We start from the raw sequence: 24,408 nt of genomic DNA on the forward strand, positions 1-24,408 counted from the left end.
TGAGTGACCTACAAATTGTGAGCTGAAAAGTATCTTGTATAATTCCAGACTTCTCAGCAGACCTCCAAAAAAGAAGGGCACAATCTCTTAACTACTCCTGGATTTAGGATCCCTACAGCTGACATTGGTGTGCACAGGAGCGCAAAGGCAGAGGTATAGCCCCTATCTTCCAGTGATCTTTTGGAAACTACAACAAGTAAGCAAGTTCAGCAAACTGTAGGTTTGTTTGATACCATTTCATTTATTTTTGACATACAAGATCTGTATAGCTGGAACGTCAGGTCTGCTGTGTAAATTACTAGAAGCAGAAAAAACTGACATTTTTATTTTCCTAATATTTCTAATAATTACATGTTCTTTAACTCTATATTTATAGGATGTCTGTTGTTTCAGTTTTATCTATACTCACTATCCTACACACTCAATTTTTATTGAAACTTTTATTATTGCATGTTTCCTTTGTGTTACACGCACGCCGCTAGGTTCAGATAGGGGCGAGACAGGTTACATGAATTCGTTGGAATCCTGGGGGAACCATTACTCAGGGCCATGTGCTGCAGCATCTCTCAGGCACACAGGGGTATTGACCCTCAGGCACAGACACGTAGATTGTTTCACTTGCTGACCAGACACACTTGACAAGAGTCCTCATAAACGGTAGAACAGTAGCATTTAATAAGAAGCCACACAGCCACTGCAAGTTAAGTATGATGATTAACAGGCTCCAGTGAGAAACAGTACAGTTTCCTTAGCAGCACAGCAGTTCACAGTCTTCCCAGTAGTACAGGACAGCACAGTTCTAATGCAAAGGTACATTAATGAACACAGCATTCTTTACAGCACAGTGAGATGGAGGAGGGAGAGGGTTTGCTGAGGGAGATGATCCCTGTGACACCATTTCTTCCAGTCCTCATCTTTCTGCCTGACAATACTCTGCACTGCTAGTTCAGGAACTCTACCTAACCTGTGCTTAGCTTCACTCCTGACTTGAATCCTTTTCACTTTCAGGGGCGCTTCTGTGAGATACAGAACACACACACTACCTTTCTCTTCACCTCCAGCCAGACAGTAAACAATTTCCCCACAATTCCCCTGGGGCTCTGCTAAAACACTCCCCTTCTCCTGTGACTGTGTTAACCCCTCTAGTTGCTGGATGCTTCTGGAGCACAACACTTCCTGTCTCCTGTGCTTGTGTTACTTCTAATAGTTGCTGAATGCTTTTAAAGCAACAGCACTACTTCTGCATGTCACATTTGTTTATTTCTGTTTGTCTATCAGCTGTTTAGCGTAAAATTATCAATTCTTTAAGTATACATATGTGTATATCTTCGTGTAAGCAATTTATACATGTGGGTATAATATAGAAGTACTAAGTATGTGGTACTATAGTGTTACTATGTGAGCATGTTAGCAGTATTATCTGTGTGTCCACTCTTTCTGTAATCATGCAGTTCCACTGTACAACCATGTTACAAATTTCTCTGCCCAGGCCTGCGATATTTTGAGAAAGAAATACAGACAGGGACTTAATGTTTTTACAAACCATTTAGCCACTCTGGTGCTGACAAATGATAACAATCATGAGTGTGCCTGTGCTGGGGGGATTCATAAGTCTGCAGTCACAACCTCTTTAAATCAAAGGTCTTGAGACAGCTCACTGGTTTTACCCATGATGAGATGTTTCTTGTGTGGCACCTTGGTAATGAGACACCTTTTTATAGGCCATCAGCTAAACCAGCTGATATTATTTTTCACTAAGTAGCAGTATTTATTTCTAATTACTGATAGATTTCGGCTGGTGTCATGACTTTCCATGGCTTTTTGCATCTCTTTCTTCATGTGTTCAATACTTTTTTCTTGTGTCATTTCTCATTACTACACATAAGTTATGGACATTTATGGTTTGATTTCTTTGTCTGTATGGATTGGATGGGTTGTGTGAGGCAGTGACTGGGATCGTATACGAGGGACGTTATATATCCCCCATAATGTGTACAGAGACCTATTAAACCCATTGAAGTGCATTGCAGTCACAGACACAGATGCGGCTGCAATGCAGGAATGAAGGTGAGCATTGACCTGGTCAGGCTATCTGACTAAGGCAGATAAAGTAAAACCCGGCAGGGCCTTCATTTCTTGGAGGAGGCTACAAGAAGGCAGTGGGGCGGCCTCCTCCCTCCAACCCGGGTTTTCCAGTGGCTCTTGCCACAGGTCCTTTAAAAACCCTGCACTAAGGGTTAGTGTTGTTCAGTGCTGGGACCTGTTAGAAATATAGCAGGAAAGCTTGGCGGGCCTGTGTGTAGCTGAACCCACGTCTGGGAAGGCTCTGCACCAGCCAGGCTCTGAGCGGCCCGGCGCGGCCGTTGCCCCCGGAAACCATTGTTATGGACTTGTGTTAACCCGGCTGCGAACCGGAGGACTTTTCTGTTTACCCGTGAGTCTGCTGAATAAAAGCTGCTTATGTTGGACTTGCTTAGGTCACTGCCTCAGTTATTGCATGGTGTGAACACCGCCGCCTTACAGCTTGGTGGAAAAGGGGGCAGTGTGACTGAGGCATACCCCACCGACAGCTGCATGACCACAATCCGACCTGCCACCTTTCAGCCCCACCCCGTGGACAAAATGGAGGAGCTGTTAAAGCAGTTGGTACTCACCCAGCAGCAGCAGCTGCAGTCTCAGCGGCAAACAGAAGGAGCGGGAAAGAGTGTTAGAGGTAAATGGCGTAGCTCAACAGCCCGGTGCAGATACTGTGTTCCCACGCATGGTGGTCAACGGTGAGTTGCTCTATAGGGTAGACAAAATCAGGGACGAGGTTGTGGAACAGTTATTGGTACATTAGTCGTACCGTCGGGCGGTTCTGGAGATGGTACCCTCACACCTGCTGGGTGGACACTTAGAGGTTAAAAAGACGCAAGAACGTATCTTGCATCGGTTCTTTTGGCCGGGGATTTACGCGGAGGTCCCAAAGTACTACGAATCCTGCCCTGAATGTCAACTGACCACACCCATCGCAAGCTTCCGTGGCCCATTGGTACCTCTGCCAGTGATAGAGGTACCTTTTGGATGGATTGCAATGGACTTGGTAGGGCCGATTGTAAAATCCGCTCGTGGCCACCAACATATACTTGTGGTCGTTGACTATACCACCCGGTACCCGGAGGCTATACCGATACGCCACACATCTGCGAAACTGATTGCACAGGAGCTGTTTGCCATGTTCTGTCGCCTTGGGCTACCTAAGGAGATCTTGACGGATCAAGGGACCCCTTTTATGTCCAAGGTGATGAGGGAACTGTGCAAACTGCTAAAAATAAAACAATTGCGCACCTCGGTGTACCACCCTCAAACCGACGGGTTAGTAGAACGGTTCAATAAAACCCTCAAGTCCATGTTAAAAAAGGTGGTTTCAAAGGACGAAAGGGATTGGGACATGTTGCTACCCTATTTGATGTTCGTCATCCGTGAGGTACCCCAGGCTTCCACAGGGTTCTCTCCCTTTGAGTTATTGTACGGCAGACACCCTAGGGGTCTGTTGGACGTAGCCAAAGAGACATGGGAACAAGAGCTGACTCCACATAGGAGTATAACTGAACACATGGCTAGTATGCAGGACCGGATCGCGGCGGTCATGACCATCGTGAAAGAACATATGTTAGATGCCCAGGCAGCCCAGAGTCACACATATAACAAAAGAGCCACGGTCAGGTCTTTTAACAAGGGCGATCGGATGTTAGTACTTGTACCCACAGCCGAAAGTAAGCTCATGGCCAAGTGGCAAGGGCCATATGAGGTTCGAGAAAAGGTGGGGGAGGTAAATTACCGGGTGTATCAGCCCGGAAGGAGAAAACTGGAGCAGCTTTATCATGTAAACCTGCTAAAACCTTGGAAAGATTGAGAGTGTTTAGTTACAGACATCACTTCGGGCATGCCGTCAGAGAGTTCTCTACCTTCAGCCAGGGATGCGTCCTGGGGAGAGGTCAGGATAAGTGATGCTCTCACTAGACTACAGCGATGGGAGGCTCGCTCGCTGGTACAGCAGAATACCAACGTGTTCTCAGAGCTACCGGGTAGGACTACGGTTCTCCAACATGACATTGTCACCGAACCTGGGGTAAGGGTACGAATGAGACCGTATCGGTTACCCGAAGCCCGGAGGCAAGACATCATGGCTGAGGTAGAACAAATGCTCCGGTTAGGCGTCATCGAGGAATCACGAGTGAGTGGGCTAGCCCCATTGTACTGATCCCGAAACCAGATGGATCGTTACGCTTCTGTAATGATTTCCGTAAATTAAATGAAGTGTCGAAGTTTGACCTTTATCCAATGCCCAGGGTGGATGAGCTGATTGAGAGACTGGGGCAGGCCCAGTGCTTTACCACACTCAATCTCACCAAGGGTTACTGGCAGGTACCTCTCACGGAATCAGCGAAGGAAAAGACCGCCTTCATAACTCCGGAGGGTCTATATCACTATGTGGTCTTACCTTTTGGGTTACATGGGGCCCCGGCTACATTCCAGAGGCTGATGGACATAGTGCTCAAGCCTCATCAGGGCGTATCTATATTATCATCTTTAGCACCGACTGGCATATGCACCTATCCCAGGTACAAGCGGTGCTGGATTCTCTCAGAGTCACGGGGTTAACGGCAAACCCCAAAAAATGTGTTATAGGGCTAGAGGATGTCCGATATTTTGGGTATGTGATTGGCCGAGGAATTATCAAGCCCCAAATCAATAAAGTTGAGGCCATTAAAAACTGGCCTAAACCGTCAAGTACAAAGCAGGTGAGGGCGTTCCTTGGCATCCTTGGGTATTACCGCCGGTTTATACCTAATTTTTCTGGGAGAACGGCGGCCCTGACCGATCTCTTGAAAGGAAAAAAATCGGTAATGGTTCGGTGGAACCCTCAGGCAGAAGAAGCCTTTCAGACCATGAAATTGGCCCTGTGTGGACAGCCGGTCCTCATCAGCCCCAATTTCAAGGAAACCTTCATTGTACAGACAGATGCCTCGGAGGGATGTTATATATCCCCCAGAATGTGTACAGAGACCTATTAAACCTGTTGGAGTGCATGGCAGTCACAGACACAGCTGCGGCTGCAATGCAGGAATGAAGGTGAGCAATGACCTGGTCAGACTATCTGGCTAAGGCAGATTAAGTAAAACCCAGCAGGGCCTTCATTTCTTGGAGGAGGCTACAGGAAGGCAGTGGGGCGGCCTCCTCCCTCCAACCCGGGTTTTCCAGTGGCTCTTGCCACAGGTCCTTTAAAAACCCTGCACTAAGGGTTAGTGTTGTTCAGTGTTGGGACCTGCTAGGAGCACAGCAGGAAAGCTCGGCGGACCTGTGAGTAGCTGAACTCATGCCTGGGAAGGCTCTGCACCCGTCAGGTTCTGAGCGGCCCGGTGCGGCCGTTGCCCCCGGCAACCATTGTTATGGACTTGTGTTAACCCGGCTGCGAACCGGAGGACTTTTCTGTTTACCCGTGAGTTGCTGAATAAAAGCTGCTTATGTTGGACTTGCATGGGTCACTGCCTCAGTTACTGCACAGTATGAACACTTTACAAATATATTTACTTAGAATACTGATAACATGTTCAATACTTATTTCACCCGCTGTTTATGTACTTGCTATCTATTTAGTCTTTTGTTACTATCATATAGCCTAATGAAGGGTCGCTTGACCCGAAATGTTGCATGCAATGAATAAGATTTAGAAGGATTTATTTTTTTATTTTTTGATAAATCTATGGCTGAGGCAAACCTGTAAGACTCTGGAGTGCTGTTCTAGTTTTCCTTAGAAATATTTATACTTGGATGTGGTGTGACCAGCTCACATGGAAGAAGCACCTGCATCCCATACACTATAAAGGAGTTGTGCGGCCTACATTTGCACCACATAAGCTTCCTAGTATATTACAACTGTGTTGCTGTTGCTTCAGTCCTGCTAAATCAGCCATGCTACAGCATGTCATCTGTCCGTGCTGCATGAATAAACTCATGGGATGCATTAAAAAAGGCATAGATGCTGATAATAAGAACAAAGTTTTCCATGTATACATGTCACTAGTGCGACGACACTTAGAATATTGTGTACAATTTTGGGCTCCAGTGTATAAGAAGGACATAGCTGAACTAGAGCGGATGCAAAGAAGAGCGACCAAGGTTAAGTGAAAGGGGGAACTGCAATACCAAGGCAGGATATCAAACTTGGGGTTTTTCAGTTTGGAAAAATTAAGGCTTAGGGGTGATCTTATTACTATATGCAAATTTATGAGGGGGCAGTACAGAGATCTTACTAATGAGCTTTTTACACCTAGGCCTGTGATGGTGACAATGGGGCATCCTCTATGTCTGCAGGAAAGAAAGTTTAGCCATCATCACAGGCAGTGATTCTTTACAGTAAAAGCAGTGAGACTATGGAACTCTCAGCCACATGATGTTGTAATGATTGATTCACTACAAAAGTTCAAGAAGGGCCTGGACGCCTGTCAGTATTTCCCTCTCTTACGGTACTATACAATACAGATAATCCGTGCTGTGGATGGTGTAGGTTTATCACCTCAGACTGCAGTGTAAATTCATGGCGTTGAGTATGTTATAGCAGAAGATGAGGTCCCTCAAGTTCAAAGACCCCATCTATGCTATATAAGTCTGAACTAAATGTTCCTTCCTTGTATCAATAGAAATTAACGTGTCCTTGCTAGTCATCAGAATGTGTCTGATTAAATGTTTCAACACAAGCATAGGCATCACGAGAACAGAAACCATTTTTTTGTTTGCACAGCTAAATTGTATGATCGGACCATATATGGTAAATCCGTTTCTGCCTCCAGGGTGTATATAAACCCTATGCTTTGTAATAAAGTTAGAGTCTGTTGACACATACTACCTGTCTTGTGTCTTATTCTCTCCGGGCCTGTATACTAAAGGATAGAAGAACCAGAAAGCAGTGACGACAAGCTGGCGCCCGAACAGGGACCTGAGTTAATCTGCCCAGGGGTGCTCGACCGGTCCGAGATGTGGGACGAGCGAAGCTCTCTGTTGGTGATATATACAGCGCTGAGGTAAGAATAACTGTTATATTCTACCTAAATTATATCACTACATAGAAGAGACTCCCTCACCCCCGAGCGGTCGGCTCCCAGGTAATTCACAGATTGTTGTCTGGCTCAGGTCCCCTTGAACCAGTAGAATCCCCTCAGATAAATTGTCAGTCCTGCCTTCTAGCCTTTGGAAAAACGTAAGAATGACAGCATGGATCCGATGATTGTGTTGCTGGGTGTGTCTCGGGATCGGTGTTTTTTGTCTGTTTTTCTGGTTGGCGTATAAGTCCTGGAGGGCAAGTAGTGGCATGGTTCAGAAATCTTTGTGGCCCATTGTCTAAGTGATTGAGGAGTCTACTCTGAATGAGGAGAACCGAAAGAATGGGGAACCAAAATGCCAAAAAAGGCGTTACAGCCAAAGACTTAGTAGTACGCAGAGAAGGGAAACAGGCACTGATTGGAATTGACAAAATATTGTGTAAGGCAGGAGGAATGAATGAAAATGGAGAGATGAACGGAGAGAAATGGAAATCCTTCTTTAACTCCTATCATGGATGGCTGAAAGATAAGGGTCTGTTGGAGACAGTGGATGTATGGATGAATGCATGCGCTCATTTTGAAGGAAGAATTGAAGAATTAGGAAACGGATGTTACAGACTGACAAAAACCGGAATGACAGATTTTCCTCCCTATCTGCCCCTGACGTCAACCCCACCCCAGTACCAGAATTCACAGGAACCCAATTGCTGGGTTTGCCCCAGATGTGGACAGCAGAATCCCTTGACTGTAGATATCTGTGTGGCATGCGGAGGACCAAGACCCCACCCAGCTAGACTATTCCCAATGAGGAGGTAGTTGTGCCAGGAGCACCGGGAGCAGCAGCAGCAGCAGCAGCAGTAGGGGACGCAGTTGTTTCAGGTCAAGAAGCCCGTGCAATGTTAATGTATAGACCATGGAGTCCCTCAGAACAATTGGCGTTGATTTCCCAGTTGCCAGATCTGTCCCAGTCCCCGATGGGTTTTGCCAGAATGATAAGAACCATACAGGATACGTACAATGCAACTAGGTTGGATTTACAAGGGGTAATTAAGGGAAAATTGGCAGATGAAGCCCGCTATGATAGGTTGACAGATGAAACGTACAAGCAGTATAACAATAGGACCGGACCCGAAGATGCAGAACCCAATAATGCAGCGGCCGGAGTCCTGTTCACAACAGCATTGGTAAAAGCATGTAAAGACAGGCAGGGAGAAAGGCAGGTTACACTAGAAGACCGAGTTCAGGGTAAGGAAGAGGACCCCAAAGACTACTTTTGGGCTCTAAGGAAGACTTGGTCGGAAATGGGGTTCATTCCTGAAAATAAGACTAGTGAGAGGGTATTAGCATGTGCTTTCATGAACGGACTAAAGAAAGAGATTGCAGAAAAGGTAAAAGCAAGTAGACCAGAGTGGAGATCAGTGAAGGCAGAGGACTTGGCCAGGATAGCTCAGGGGGCACAACATGACATAATATAGGCAAAGAGAGCTGCCAGAATACATATAGTAGAGACGACCCCCAGAAACAACAGAGGCAGAGGACGGACTATAGGAGGGGGACAGAGACTATGTTACGGATGTAGAAAGCCAGGACATTTTAGAAAGGACTGTAGGACCAACCCGTATCCAGATGCTCAGAGTACGGGTCCTCCAGCCAACCAAACAACGCCCCCATAGGATGAGGGTAGCTTGCACATGAACCCCCTCATCTCCTTCCCCCCAACTCCCAGTTGTATAGTGCAGGTGAACCTACCAGGGGGACATGAAATCGATTTCCAAGTAGATACGGGGGCCGACAATTCAGTAATTACGCGAGGTGATTGGCCATACACTGACACTGATTTTTCACATCATGTCATTGCCACCCCTTTCAATTCCCCGTCTGTCCAGCTCCCTGTCACTAAAAAAATTCCCCTGCAAATTCAAGGAGCTACTGTACATAGCCAGCTCATGGTATCGCCCCGAGGCCAATGTAACCTTTTGGGAAACGATGTATTGTCTCAATTACAAGCACATATCGAATATCATCCTGATGGCACCGTCACCATGACCCCAGGTTTAAAACCAAGCACCCTTTGCAAAATAATGTCACTAGATATTGCCAGCATAGAAGAGACAAACGATTTTCCCCTGATATTGGAGCAGGCTGTACCCTACGACTTTTGGGCCTCAGATAACACAGATGTTGGTAGGTTAAGAGTTCAACCAGTAATGGTGAATCTAAAACCAGGAGCCATCTTGCCTCAACAGAAGCAGTATCCCCTTAGCTCGGCTCAGGAGAATGCCATAGCCCAGCAAGTCCTAAAATTACTACACAGGGGAGTCCTAGTCAAAACCCAGTCCCCTTGCAACACTCCCCTGTTCCCAGTAAAGAAAAAGAGCGTGCCCGGACAACCAGCCGCATATAGAATGGTCCATGACCTCCGGTTGGTTAACAAAGCCACAGAACTTCTAACACCAGTTGTGCCCAACCCGCATACTCTTCTGTCACAGATACCTTCCAACTCTCTTTGTTTTTCAGTGGTCGATTTGGCAAATTCATTTTTCAGTGTACCATTACATCCTGACTGCCAGTACCTGTTTGCTTTCACGTTCCAGGGCAGTCAATATACATGGACAGTGTTGCCACAGGGTGCCCAGAATTCACTCACAATGTACACTGCAAGTCTGCAGGAAATACTGGAGGGATGGTCTGAACCACATATCGTTGTTCTGCAATATGTCGATGACCTGCTCATTTGTGCCCCCTCCAGGAAACAATGTCATAACGCAACTATATCACTTATGTTGTTTCTCTATCACGCTGGCTGCAAGGCGTCGAAAGATAAGCTTCAGTTTTGCAAATCTTCAGTCACCTTTTTGGGTCATTGCATTACACCAGGAGCCCGCCATTTGACAAATGCACGTAAACTAGCAGTACAGGCATTCACCGTCCCCATTAATGTTGCAGCCGCAGAACTTTTCTTGGACTTGTTTCCTATTGCAGACAGTGGATTCATGCCGTCTCTGTTTTAATGCAGCCCCTCTATGACTGTCTTACCCCAACACCTTTTGTACAAACACCAGAGGCAATAGACTGTTTTTATTCTCTCAAAAACCGTATTTTGGCCGCTCCAGCTTTGGGTACACCTAATTATGAGCTCCCATTTACTCTGTACCTTCACGAGCAAGCTGGACATGCAGCAGGAGTTTTAACTCAATCACATGGTGACAATCAGAGACCTGTTGCCTATTTTAGTGGCAGATTGGATGCGGTAGCCAGAGGTGCACCATCCTGTGTACGTGCTCTGCATGCTGTTGGACTGCTACTCCACAAATCTGCAGACATTGTTCTAGATCATCCGCTCACCGTGCTAACACCTCATGATGTCTATACTATATTGAATCAAGTGCAACCCGCTCACCTCTCAGCAGCACGTCATCTCAGGTTACAATGTGCACTGTTAATGCCCCCCAATGTTTCTTTACAGAGGTGTACTACTTTGCACCCAGCAACTTTGTTACCTCTCTCGGATCTGAAGGAGGGGTCAGGTACTGTGCTTTTTAAGGAAGATCCAAGAGAGGATGTTCCTCATGACTGTGTACAAATGATGGCACAAGAAACGGCAGGTTTACCTACTGTATTTGAACATGAATTAGAAAATGCAGATTTTGAATTTTTTGTAGATGGATCCTGTCATCAGGACGATTCAGGTACTTTCCATACTGGATATGCAGTTGTCTCCCTCAATGCAGTAATCAAGGCAGAACCAATGCTCCCACACCAATCGGCTCAAGAGGCCGAACTTAGGGCCCTAACCGAGGCCTGTAAATTAGCAGAAGGTAGTGTTGTTAACATTTACACGGATTCTAGGTACGCATTCGGTATAGCGCATGATTTTGGTCCAATATGGAAATCAAGAGGTTTCCTGACGGCAGCAGGACACCCCATAAAGAATGCTGATGCGGTCCAGCAGTTAATTGATGCACTACAATTACCCAAACAAGTAGCTGTCATAAAGGTAAGAGCACATACCAGACGCACCGACCAGGTAAGCAGAGGTAATGCGATGGCAGATGCAGCAGCAAAAACAGCAGCCTGCAAGCCGCAACAAGGGTCAACAGTACGTCAGATAAGTGCCCCTAAAAACCCCTTTGTGTCGGAGGACATCTTATCCCAAATGCAGGCTCAGGCTCTGAAGGAGGAGGTTGATAAGTGGTTGAAGGAAGGTGCATGCCTGAATGAAGCAAATGGGGTATGGGGGAAAGGGACACGATGATGCCTTCCAAGGGCACTGTACCCAGCAGCTGCCCAGATGCTACATGGGCCGGTACACCAATCTAAAATGGCTGTGATGAATGTGATGCAGAAACATTGGGTGGCACCAGGATTCTCCACCTGTATTGAACAACTGATAAAAGGGTGCATGATATGTGCTACACATAATCAGGGTAGAGTAGTTAAAACACCACCCAAACACACCCCCCGGCCCCTCTATCCATTCCAGAGACTGCAAATTGATTATATTCAGCTGCCGAAGTCAGGATCATGGGAATATGTGTTGGTCTGTATTGATTTGTTCTCAGGATGGCCAGAGGCTTTCCCGATTGCCAAAGCCACGGCTGCGGCAACCGCAAAGAAACTGTTTGCGGAGGTGGTCTGCAGGTATGGGGTACCAGAGGTAATTGAGAGAGACAGAGGTACACACTTCACAGGTGAAATAATGAATGAAGTCATGTCAGCTCTAGGAATTCAACAAGCATTCCATACCCCATATCACCCACAAAGTAGTGGTAAAGTGGAAAGACTGAATGGGACATTGAAATTAAAAATTCAGAAAGCCATGGCTGAGACAGGAAAACCATGGCCGGATTGTTTACCGCTTGCTCAGTTTTCAGTAAGATACACGCCCAATAAAAAGACTGGACTCTCTCCATATGAGATATTGTTTGGCAACGTACCCAGCCTAGGGTGTTTCTATCCGCAAGCATTAGAAATGAACAACCATGTGCTAAGTTCCTACGTAAGGGCTTTACACAAAAAGATCAAGCAAATACATGATAATGTTTTCAGTTCTCTTCCAGATCCAGATCAAGACTCTAGCAGCCATACGCTGCAACCTGGAGACTGGGTGGTTATAAAAAGACACGTGAGGAAAAGCCTAGATCCACGGTTTGACGGACCCTTTCAAGTTCTGCTGACCACAAGCACAGCCGTTAAGCTAGAGGGAAAAGAGGCCTGGATCCACGCGTCCCATTGCAAAAAGATACTAGGAGACCCAGCGGACAAAGAATGAAGACATTGTTTATACTTACCTGCATCCTTGCGACCACAAGTGCATGGACTACGTTAGGCACCACAGATGGAGATGACAATAGATTCATTAAACACCATCTTGCTCTAATCAATGGACTAAAGGAGCAAAGCCAGACTACTGCTAATTGTTGGATATGTACACATGCCCCTGTGACGTCCACTAGCATACCCTTTCTCGCTGTCCCAGTCTCATGGGAAGAGATAAACTTTTGGGTGAACTGCTCAGATACTTTGGCCAATAATTCCACACAGAGATTAAAGGTATCGGTGGGTGGTTGGCTGGTATAGTGCAAGCTATTTTTCAGGTTTTGCTAATGTGTCTTGCGGTTTATTTGGTTTTTAAGCTTTTTCTAATGTGTATTCAGCGTTGTACTAAAAGAAAAAAAAAATATAGAGATTCATATTGATAAATGAAGGAACAAAAGGACGGAATGTTATAGCAGAAGATGAGGTCCCCCAAGTTCAAAGACCCCATCTATGCTATATAAGTCTGACGGTTACCTTAGGTCAAAAACAACAACTAAATGTTCCTTCCTTGTATCAATAGAAACTAACGTGTCCTTGCTAGTCATCAGAATGTGTCTGATTAAATGTTTCAACACAAGCATAGGCATCACGAGAACAGAAACCAGTTTTTTGTTTGCACAGCTAAATTGTATGATCGGACCATATATGGTAAATCCGTTTCTGCCTCCAGGGTGTATATAAACCCTATGCTTTGTAATAAAGTTAGAGTCTGTTGACGCATACTACCTGCCTTGTGTCTTATTCTCTCCGGGCCTGTATACTAAAGGATAGAAGAACCAGAAAGCAGTGACGACAAGCACAATGCCCAACCAGGGCCATTAATGCACAGTGTACTGCAATAATTGTTCATGTTAGTTTAGTTATTTAGATTAAAGATTTAGATTGTTAAAAGATAACAATATCACCAGATGCTTAAGATCCATTTACAATGCAGGATTATTGTGAACGAGCTTTCATAGTGATGCTGGTTTCTCAATAATCTTGCTGTAAACAGGTTGCTGATCACCCATTAAATGGGCAAAAACACTCGTTCATTGGGTAAAATGATCTTTTGTGCTGGACAGAAGATCATAGTTCTTGGCGGTGCAGCGTCCTGTGCACAAGGGAGTCAGGCAGCCGAGAACAATTGCAGCCTGGCCACACTGTTCATCAATCGGTGCGGTCTGCCTGTGTAAACAGGCTATTAAACGACTATAAGTACGTAATGATCAGTGGTTGTTTAAAGCCGGCAGTCAGTTCCTACAAACAAACCCTAAGTGATGCTAGCTGGGAATGCCTTCTTCTAAGACTACAATGGTAAATTTAGCCCCAGGGTCTTTATTTCAATTTGGTTACCTGTATAACAGTTTCAAAATAAGACATGTAACATACATTGATATAACATTTCAGATATGCTGTAAAAGATATGAATTTTACCTGGACATATGCTCTGCATGAACGTTCCCTTTTCTGCAACTGTCAAAAAAAGAAATAAAAAGATGTCAAATTAGTTTGCCATTTGAAAAAAAAATGTGTGCTTCGAAAAATTAACTTTTTGTTCTGAACCAAAATTGCCGTGCACTTTTTCCTATCCATCTTGGCTGAGATGGATTTCACATGTGAACGGTAAAGAGATAAAAAGAAGTGTAACTGTTAGTAGCAATCATTAAAAAGATACACAAAAAAGCAAAACTACCATGAGTATACACATATTTAAAGACTTCTGGCATTATTCTAAGTGGTATGCACCTAAACTTTTAATTTCCTTGGCAACATGGGCTTAAAGGTACAGCATTGGGAGGTACCAAGTCACTGTGATGTCGCAGTCACCTGCAGAGGGGGTTGTGATTGAAAAGCTGACTTCCTTCATAAGCAACTAAGATTTGAACAAACTCCCCCTTAAAGGGAATATGACAGCAGGTTTTTGCTCTGTAATCTGAGAGCAGCATGGTCGAGGGGCCTAGTGCATAATTACAATGAAGTATCACTTACTGGACTGCGTGGTGTACCGTCACAGGTGTGTCAGGTGTAATAGACAGTCGCTCTGGATCTGGCAGTAGAAGGTCACTGCGCTTGGCATTGCAGATACATTCTTAATCTTTCTTCATTTAAGACCCAGCGGCGACTTCCCCCTGCTGCTGATTAACACACCCTTGTATGGAAGTTTAAAACCCTCAGTTTGCACCAGGCAATTGCCGGTGATACTTCTATGTACAGGCTTGGAGCACTAGCAGTCGGCTAGCGTCTTCTCTGGTGCCCTTGGAGGACACTTGGCGTTACTCCTCTGGTGTCTGCTCAAGCTAAGTTAATCGCCCTTTGTTTGTTTACCTTGTTGTCTTTAGTTTGTAGTGGGGCCTGACCGGTGCTCGCCCCTCCCCCTCCCTATCGAGGGCCAAGCTCTAGGGTCATCCAGGGTTTAGGGTCCTGCTCGGCAATAGGTGTGGAACCTATATAGGGACGGTTGGGAAGGCAGGGTGATATTAGATCTGCCTAGGGGTCTCCCCTCCTCCTTTCCCTAGTGTTTGGGCTTCCTCCCCCTCTTCCCTTCGTGTTGCACTCAGTCTTTCCCACACCTTGCGTGACAGTTAGTTCTGAAGAATCCCTGATTTCTCTGTTGTAAATGTAGCAGTGGTCTGAATACTGAGCTATGCATAACACTGCCCAGACCTCTGATTGGCAGCTTTCTGTTTACACTGTACGTTATCAGCAAGCTGCTAATCAGTATAGGGGCGGGATTACACAGATTAGCTTGACTGTCCTGCAGGAGATCTAGTCCTCAAGTGACAAGCTCCTGCTAAAAAAACACTGATTGTATTGAAATTACAACACATAGCCTAGTAAGTGATACATTGCTGTAATCAGGCCCTCTTGCTGTATATTATGTTGCCCTTAGATTAAATAGCAAAAACCTGCTAACAGATTCCCTTCCATCAGACCAAGTCTACAATTTTACCATTCACACCCCCCAACAGATTATGTTTTCAGGATTTCCTTTGTATTGCACAGGTGAGAGAACCTGCGGCCAGTTCTAATGCTTTGCTTAATTCCGTCACCTGTTTATAACTAAGGAAGCAGCCACTCCCGGCTCGCGCTGCCCTCTGTAAGTCCCGGCGACTCTGATGAGCAGTATAGTTACTGAAGTCACCACTGTTCAGTGCCACCGGGTCTCGCGGAGCACAACGTGGCTGCTGCTAAAAGCCTATGGAGCTTCAGAAAGAAGCTCCATAGGAATTTAATGACAGAATCGGGGAATGTCGTGGGAAGCGCTGGACTACGTCGAATCTCCATAGGACCCTTATTTTCTAATAAATTGGTGAACGAAGGACAGTGAATTGTTTTTAGTTCTCTTTTTTTATGTTTTTCAGGTTTCCAATTGTAGACTACGTCGGATTTCCTGAACTTTGTCGGATTTCCTGGACTACATTGGATCTGCATGGGTTTTATTTTTTTAATAAATTGCTGAACCAGCGAAAGTGTTGGGGAGTGTTTTTTTTAAATAAAGTATTTTTTGTGTGTGTGTTTTTTATTAATGAGTTGGAAATTGCAGTGTCTGACAGACACGTCTCCCTTACTAACCCCGGGGCTTGATGCCAGCTGTGATTTTGGACAAATCACAGCTGACATTAACCCCAAGCCCCATTACCCAGATTGCCACCGCACCAAGGCAATCAGGAAGAGCTGGAGCAAAGTGCCAGAATTGCTGCATCTAATGTGTTGCACCACTTCTGGGGTGGTTGAGGGCTATTATTTTTAGGCTGGGAAGGGCCTAATAACAAGGGACCTTCACAGCCTGATAATATCAGTTCTCAGCTGTCTGCTTTGCCTTTGCTGGTTTCATAAAATACGGGGGAAACTACGTCATTTTTTTCACTTATTTATTTGGTTAAATAAGCCTAAAAACTGTGAAATAAACTCCACATGAAAGGCACCAAAGGGTGCAAATTTATACTATGTAGGGGGCTTGTGAAATTATATATCTGCATGAAATCTATCTATTATCTATCTATACCTTTATATAAGATTGCTTTATTAGTTTTGTAAACTAGCTTTAAGTTACATAGAGCATTATAGTATGTAAAAGATGATGATAAAAGTCATTGCATACGGATTGCATGCGCAAGTCATACGGATGCTAGGCAAGAAAAAAATTAAACACTCGCATTGCACTTGCATGATATACGGAATGACATACGCATGACACTCGTCCAACTTCTCAGGATGAACATTGGAGCAATTTTTTTATACACAGATGTGTGTGAACCCTAAAGGATCTCAGAAAAAGACGGAAACCAAATTTTTGTTATAAAGTTCTGAATTTTTTGAACAAAAAAATGATAATTGCATTGACCTGAAAAGTCATGCCAATACTGAAAAGCCTCTAATAGGCGGGAAAACACATGTAATATACTCAGTGGTCTCCTAGGACTGTATTGAAGTCCTTTTGAGCTCTTCAACCCCTTCACAACAGGGTAAAATTTCCATTTTCTTCCCAGAGCCATAACTATTTTATTTTTCTCTCCACATAGACATCATATGAGGGCTTGTTTTTTGTGGGATGAGTTGTAAGTTTGAATGCCGCCATTCATTTTACCACATAGTGTAATGGAAAATGGAAAAAAAAATTCCAAGTGGGAAGAAATTGTGAAAAAAACATAATTCTGACATTGTTCTTTGGGAATTGTTTTTCTACAGTATACATTTTGTTGTAAAAATGACCTTGCCATATGATTTTGCTCATCAGTACAATTACGGCGATACCAAACATGTCCATTTGTTTTCTTATTTTAATGGTGAAAAAAAATGTGAAGTTTGCAAAAAAAAAAATGGGAGTTGTGTCGGCATTTTCCGAGACCAGCAACGTTTTTATTTTTCGGTTGGTGGAGCTGTGTGATGGCTTCATTTTTGTGGGACAAGCCGAAGTTTTTGTTAATACCATTTTGGGATAGATGTGTTTTGATACAGCATTTTTTTCTGTGGAATTGAAGCGATCAAAAAAAATTTAATTTTTCGTTCTTGATTTTTTTCATCTACAGTGTTTAGCCATCAGGTTCATTATTTTTATATTTTGATAGATCAGACTTTTCCGAAAGCGGCGATACCACATAGTTGTATTTTTTTAATATATTTATTTTTAATGGGCAAAAGTGGGTGATTTTTATGTTTTTTATTCATATTTTTTTAAAACTTTATTTTTACTTGAAGCGTCTGATCGCTTTGGGGACTTGTTCGTCTGATCGCCTGTGCTATATACAGCGATGCTACAGTATATAGTAAAAATCACGGTCTCCTTTGAAGCCCGGCCACAGACAGTTTCATAGGAGCTTTGTGATGACAAGCACACAGGTATTCAATAGATCCCCTGATGTAATAGCAACCCATTGGCGACCAGCGATCATATCACGAGCATGCCGATGGGGGCATGGAATGACGCACCTCCACGCCGGTGCATGTTAAATGCCGCTGTCAGAGTTTGATAGTGGCATTTAACAGGTTAACAATCTCGGGCAATTTTTAGAGGCAGGTCCTGGCTGTAACACACAGCCATGATCTGCCGGGTATTGGGCTGGTTCACCCCATGAACCCGCTCCATATACCCGCTTCCGACTTAAATGTGCTTCGAATGTTGTGAAGGGTTTAACGCAGCCTTATCAATGTCCAAGTTACCTCCACCTATCTGGCTACGGAAAAATTGGATGGTAAACAGATTAAATGGAATCCGTCAGCCGTTTTTTGCTATTTAATCTGAATACAGCGTGTGGTAAGGATTAAAACACAGATTACAGTGATGCCTCTCTTATAAAGCTCCCTGCTTTTGTTTACTTGCAATGAATGTTTTAGCATCAGGAGCTTATCATTGCTGGGACACAGAAGTGCCTGGTAGCTCAACTTCGCCCCTTTCTGTGATAAGCACCTCACTGTCTATAGTTATGTGCACTGAGAGCCTGGTGTGGGCGGGGGCAGCTTTCTTAGCTCTGCTGTATGCTAAATCTAAAAGCTATGCTTGTGTCAGAACGGCTGCATCCAGTAATCTAAGCGATACATCGCTGGATTCAGCTTCTCTTTATGTACATGATACTGCTCTCAGATAAGGTAGCAAATACCTGCTGACAGATTCCCTTTAACAACACAGTTCAGTATCAGACTTTTTAGGATGCTTAAATTAGAAAATGGTCCAAAAACTATTTATTTTTGCAAGCAGTTGCGTGCCTTGCTGGTGTTTATACAGAGGCGGTTCAAACAAGAGAAACTATGGCTTTTTCACACAAGGTGGCACCACAAATATCCCAGTTTTGTTAATAGAAAGAGCTATGTTCTTTCCTAAATGAAGAAGTGATAGCTTTTTAACAAGCTGTTAGTGATGAGTGAGCATGCTCGCCACTTCTCAATACTCAATAGATCAACGGGGTGCTCGGGTATGCTCGTTAATCAATCAAGTATCGTGGGTGCTTGAACTCTATGCTCGAGTCCCTACTCCACATGTTTCGTGGCTGTTAGAAAGTCAATAAACATGCGGGGATTGTCTGCCATACACGGTAATGCCGTAGCCATGTGGGCTACTAGCATCACTGTGATTGGCCGGCCTCATCGCGTCATTGGGTCTCAAGCTGTGTGCCAACAATCAGTAATACTAGCATTCTGGATGCAGCGCATTTAATAATTGAAAAAAACGACATGGGGTCCCTTCCCGAAACTGTGTCTTCAAATACAATTTCTTCTCTTAATATTGCCTGAAGAAGGGGCCTCTGTGCTCAGAAAGCTTCCATATATATATATATTTTTTTCTGGTTAGCCAATAAAGGTATCACTCCGAGAATACTTTTGTCATTTTTCAGCATAAAAGTATTTACATCGATTCTCTCTCCTCCAAACTGTGTCCTCAAAATACAGCTACCAGGGAGACACCTCTGACCGATGGCGCCCCCCTTTCAGCTGCACCCGCCTGCCCACCCTGGATATACCTCTGATTACTGGGTTAGTAATTGGGGGTCTGTTAGATCCCGCTCCATTAATAACCCCAGGACTTGATGCCAGCTGTGATTTTTGACAAATCAAAGCTGTCATCAATCCCAACTACCATTACGCAGGGCAATCAGAAAGCGCCAGTTTTGGCACATCTAATGTAATGTGTCAATTCTGGGGTGACTGTGGGCTTGTATTTTTAGGATGGGAAGGGCCAAATAACCATGGATTTTCCCAGGGTGATAATATAAACTGGCAGCTGTCTGCTTTACCTTGGCTAGTTATTAAAAATAGGGGGGACCCAACGTAGTTTTTTTCAATTACTTATTAGGTTAATAAATAAAATATGCTGTGTCCAGAATGCTAGTATTACTGATCGTGGACACGCAGCAACCTGGCATGCATCCAGGCGTCTTCCCCATGCTGTTTCCATTCCATTTGAGCACTGTTTCCATCCATTTCAGTGATTTTCCGGCCTCCCCAGCCCTCTTCCGGAGGTCTTCCGGAAAAATGCTTGAGTTTCCCATTGACTTTCATTATACTCGGTACTTGACTCCAGCCTGTCTGACTGTCCGACCTGCTCGATTCGAGTTCCGAGCACTTGAGCATTTTAGTGCTTGGTCATCACTACAAGCTTTCCAAAAATGATCTCTTTATTTAGGGAACAGGAATAGGTTAATTGTTTTATAAGTTGTAAGATGGCCAGCGGACATGTCCTTGAGGGGAGATATGTATAGCTAAGGATGGTAACTTCAGTGATGTAAAACCAGGAAAAACATGCTCCAGTACAAGTAGTGCCGAGAGGGTTAATTAGGTGTATCAGGGCTGTTTTTTACGAGCAGTCATAAGAAATAGGGGGGATTAGCTGCTCACATATCCCCACCCCAGTGCGTGTGTTTAAAATGGAGACAAAGTGTCTCATCCAGTGTCTGTGGCTGGAGGTGTGGAGACCTCCAGGGTGTTTGTGCAAAAAGGACACTGACCGTGAACGGGCGAACCCACCATATTGTATGGACTGTTTATTTTCTGTTTTTGTTACACTGTGCCGGACAAGGCTTTCTTTTGTTTACTTCTGAAAGTGCAGTTTATGCAGCATAATAAATCTGCCTTGGACATTTTAAAGAGACAGTGTCCTGTGCCTACATCTAACGCGGCTGAAGTGAGTATAAAACCCTACAATTGGTGGAGAATGCAGGCACGAATCCCAAGGGGCAGTGTGACTGCTCCAGAAAACCGTTTATGTCCTGGGTGAAGGCCACCAGCCAGCCAGGGACGTCCGGCAGCATGGAGGAGCTGATTAAGCAACTGGTGCAGGCTTACCTCCAGCAGCACCAACAGCAGCAGCAGCAGTGGCAACAGTGGCAGCAGGCACAGCAGCAGCAGTGGCAACAGCAGCACTAGATGCAACAACTACAGCACAAGCAGCAGATGGAGCCCCTTGGCCGAGGTGATCCGTGGCAGGGCAACCGCCCCACCCCCTACTCCAGGTGATGACTCTCATGTGAGGAAGACAGTAAGGAGAGCATTGCAAAAGATGACCCCGAGTGATGACGTTGAGGCGTTCTTGACTGTATTTGAAAGGGTGGCGGAAAGGGAGAAATTGCCTCCGGAGCAGTGGGTGGAGGTTTTGGCGCCATATTTAACAGGCTAGCCACAGAAGGCCTTTTATGACCTGGCCTTGCAGGACGCAAAGGGGTACGCCAAATTAAAAATGGAGATCTTGGCGCGCTTGGGAGAGACTCTGTCAGGGCACAATGGGTGCACCACTGGGCCTATTACAGTGACAAACCTCCCCGATCCTAAATGTTCGACCTCCTACACCTGGTCCAAAATTGGTTGCAACCTGAATCTTACTCCCCAGCCCAGGTGCAGAGGGTCATTATAGACAGGTTCATATACTCTCTTCCGAGGTTGGTGCAATCCTGGGTTGCCCAGGGAGATCCCCATAATGCCGATGACTTGGTGGGGTTGGTGGAAAGGTACCAGGCGGTTGAGAGTTCCTTGGGGAAACAAGGTGTTGTAGCCTCTCCATAATGGGGTTCCCAAAAGGGGGCGGACACCGAAAAGAGGGGAGCTAGAGCCACACTTGGGGGGCGTCCTAGAGCTCAGGAGGGGTCTGAGTTGCTGCCGAAGGTCCAGCCCCATAACGCAGTGTGTTGGAGGTGTCATACCCCAGGTCACATAGCCGCCCATTGCCCCATGACCAAAGAGCCAATGGACTGCAGCGCAGGACGGCGCTGCTCGTACTTTGCATATCCTGCCTGCAGTGCTGTTCCTCAACCAGGCGAGGGACTGCTCCGTATCAGTGAATGGAGTGCAAGTGACTGCTCTGTTAGACTCAGGGAGTTTGATAACCCTAGTGCGAGCCACAGTTCCTCACCATCTGGTTCCGGGGAAAAAGGTTGGCGTCTGTTGTATCCATGGGGACGCTAAAGACTACCCTATGGCCCGAGTGGTCATAGACACAAACTGTGGAGCCGAGTCCCATGAGGTGGGCATAGTCAAGGACCTGTTATAATAGGGCGGGACTTTGCTTTGTTTTGGGACTTGTGGGAGAAAGGGAGGAAGCCAGGTTGTCCGGACAACAAGCAGGTCGCTCCTGAAGAAACCTCATCACAGCCCGCTGCCGATGGGTTTCCTTTTTGTGTGCTGGTTGGGGATGAAGATGAGGCAGCATGCCCGGAAGTCAATCTCCCTGAACTGGAGTTGTCCGGAGGAAACTTTGGAACCGCTCAGATCAGGGACTTAACCCTAAAAGGGGCGTTTGATAATGTGCCTGTTCTTAATGGTGTTGCTCAAGAGCCGGGGGCTGACACCCGATATATGCATTTTGCCATAAATGGGGAGTTGTTATATCGGGTCACCAAACTCAGAGGGGAGGTTCTCGAGCAGTTACTAGTGCCAGAGCCGTACAGACGCAAGTGTTAGATATGGCCCATCCACATGTCTTAGGTGGTCATCTGGGGGTAGAAAAAACCCAAGAAAGGATCCTTCAGAGGTTCTACTGGCCTGGGTGTCACCGAGAGATAGTGAATTATTGTAGGTCCTGTCCCACCTGTCAACTGACCTCCCTGGTGGCTCACTTCCGTAGCCTTTTAGTGCCTCTGCCTATCATTGAGGTCCCGTTCAATCGCATCGCCATTGATTTAGTGGGACCCCTGGTCAAGTCCGCCAGAGGACATCAGTACATCCTGGTGGTACTGGACTATGCTACATGGTATCTGGAGGCCGTACCACTCCGAAACTCCTCCTCCAAATGTATAGCCCGGGAGTTAGTCCATATCTTTTCCAGGACGGAGTTGCCTAAAGAGATCCTAACAGACCAAGGTACTCCGTTTACGTCAAAGGTAATGATGGAGTTGGGCAAGATCCTTAAGATCACACAACTCAGGACCTCAGTCTACCACCCTCTTGGTGGAGAGGTTTAATAAAACCTTGAAGGCCATGTTGAAGAAGGTCGTAGAGAAAGATGGCCGGGACTGGGACTGGCTACTGCCATACACACTATTTTCCATCAGAGAAGTCCCACAGGCCTCTACTGGACTCTCCCCTTTCGAGCTGCTGTATGGCCGACACCCCCCGTGGACTCCTGGACATGGCAAAGGAGACCTGGGAGGCGGAATCCACACCCTACAGGAGTGTAATTGAACATGTGGCCCAGATGCAAGAGAGGATTGCAGAGGTGATGCCCATTGTGAAAGAACACCTCCTCAATGCACAAGAGGCGCAGTCGAAGGTGTACAACAAGTCGGCGAGGGTAAGACTCTTCAACCCTGGGGATCATGTACTGGTGCTGGTACCTACGGTGGAGAGCAAATTCCTGGCCAAGTGGCAGGGCCCCTATGAAGTGGTTGAAAAGGTTTGCGATGTCAACTATAGTGTCCACCAACCTGGGAGAAGGAAGCCCTACCAGGTGTACCACGTCAACCTGATAAAGCCATGGCGAGATAGGGAGCCCGTGGAAGCTCCGTGTTTTGAGGCAAAGTCAGAAGCCGATGTGGGAGTTGTCAAGGTGGCAGAATCGCTGTCATGTGCCCAGAAGCAACAATGCCAAGAGTTGCTGTAATGGAACAAGGACCTGTTCTCGGATCTACCGGGGTGTACTCAGATTGTAGAACATGAGGTGCTTACGGAGCCTCATGTCCGAGTGAACCTACAGCCATATAGGATTCCTGAAGCCCGCCGAGAGGTAATCTCGAAGGAGGTGAAGAGCATGCTGAGTCTAGGTGTCATTGAAGAGTCCAAGAGTGGCTGGTCCAGTCCCATAGTCTTGGTGCCAAAACCAGATGGAGAATGGTGGTTCTGCAATGCCTATAGGAAACTAAATGAGGTCTCTAAGTTTGATGCGTACCCAATGCCAAGGGTAAATAAACTAATTAAAAGGCTAGGGCCGGCCAGCTATATTACCAGCCTTGACCTTACAAAAGGGTATTGGCAAATTCCTATGTCCCAAGAGGCCAAGGAGAAGATGGCCTTTGCAACACCGGATGGGTGTTTCCAATACACCAGGATGCTGTTTGGGTTGCAAGGAGCTCCAGCTACCTTCCAGAGAGCCATGGATCGGATCCTAGCTCCCCACAAGAATTATGCAGCGGCTTACCTGGATGATATCGTGATCTACAGCCAGGATTGGGGAAGCTCTCTGAGCAAAGTCCAAGCGATATTCAATGCTCTACGGAAGGTGGGGTTTTCCATGTGCCATGGGCATGGAGGAAGCCAGATATTTGGGCTATGTTGTAGGCAGAGGCATGATAAAGCCCCAAATAAATAAAATTGAAGCAATCCAGAGTTGGCCACAACTTCTCTCAAAAAAACAGGTCAGAGGCTTCCTGGGCATCGTGGGCTTTTACCGCTGGTTCATCCCTAACTTCACCATGATAGCCGCCCCTTTGACAGACCTCCTTAAAGGGACAAAGTCGGCTATGGCTAAGTGGTCTCCAGAAGCGGAGACGGCTTTTCAGGAGCTAAAGCAGGCTCTGTGTAAACAGCCAGTGCTGGTGTAGCCGGATTTTTCAAAGGAGTTTGTGGTCCAGATGGACGCGTCAGATGTCGGACTGGGGGCTGTCCT

The 24,408-nt window shown here is 45.7% G+C and overlaps 1 protein-coding gene across 13 annotated transcripts in view; it reads right to left on the reverse strand.

Moving 5' to 3' along the window:
- ADGRL3 (adhesion G protein-coupled receptor L3) overlaps positions 1-24,408 on the reverse strand; it is a 1,088,292-nt gene that overhangs the window by 475,513 nt on the left and 588,371 nt on the right. For all 13 annotated transcript variants that reach the window (XM_073686326.1, XM_073686314.1, XM_073686318.1 and 10 more), the window contains one exon: positions 13,818-13,856. In XM_073686326.1, coding sequence (XP_073542427.1) covers positions 13,818-13,856 — 39 coding nt within the window. The remainder of the gene's footprint in view (positions 1-13,817; positions 13,857-24,408) is intronic.

The sequence above is a fragment of the Phyllobates terribilis genome, unplaced genomic scaffold (assembly GCF_046119375.1).
Source record: "Phyllobates terribilis strain yellow unplaced genomic scaffold, ASM4611937v1 Scaffold_1__5_contigs__length_1240528914, whole genome shotgun sequence".
NCBI classification, from domain to species: domain Eukaryota; kingdom Metazoa; phylum Chordata; class Amphibia; order Anura; family Dendrobatidae; genus Phyllobates; species Phyllobates terribilis.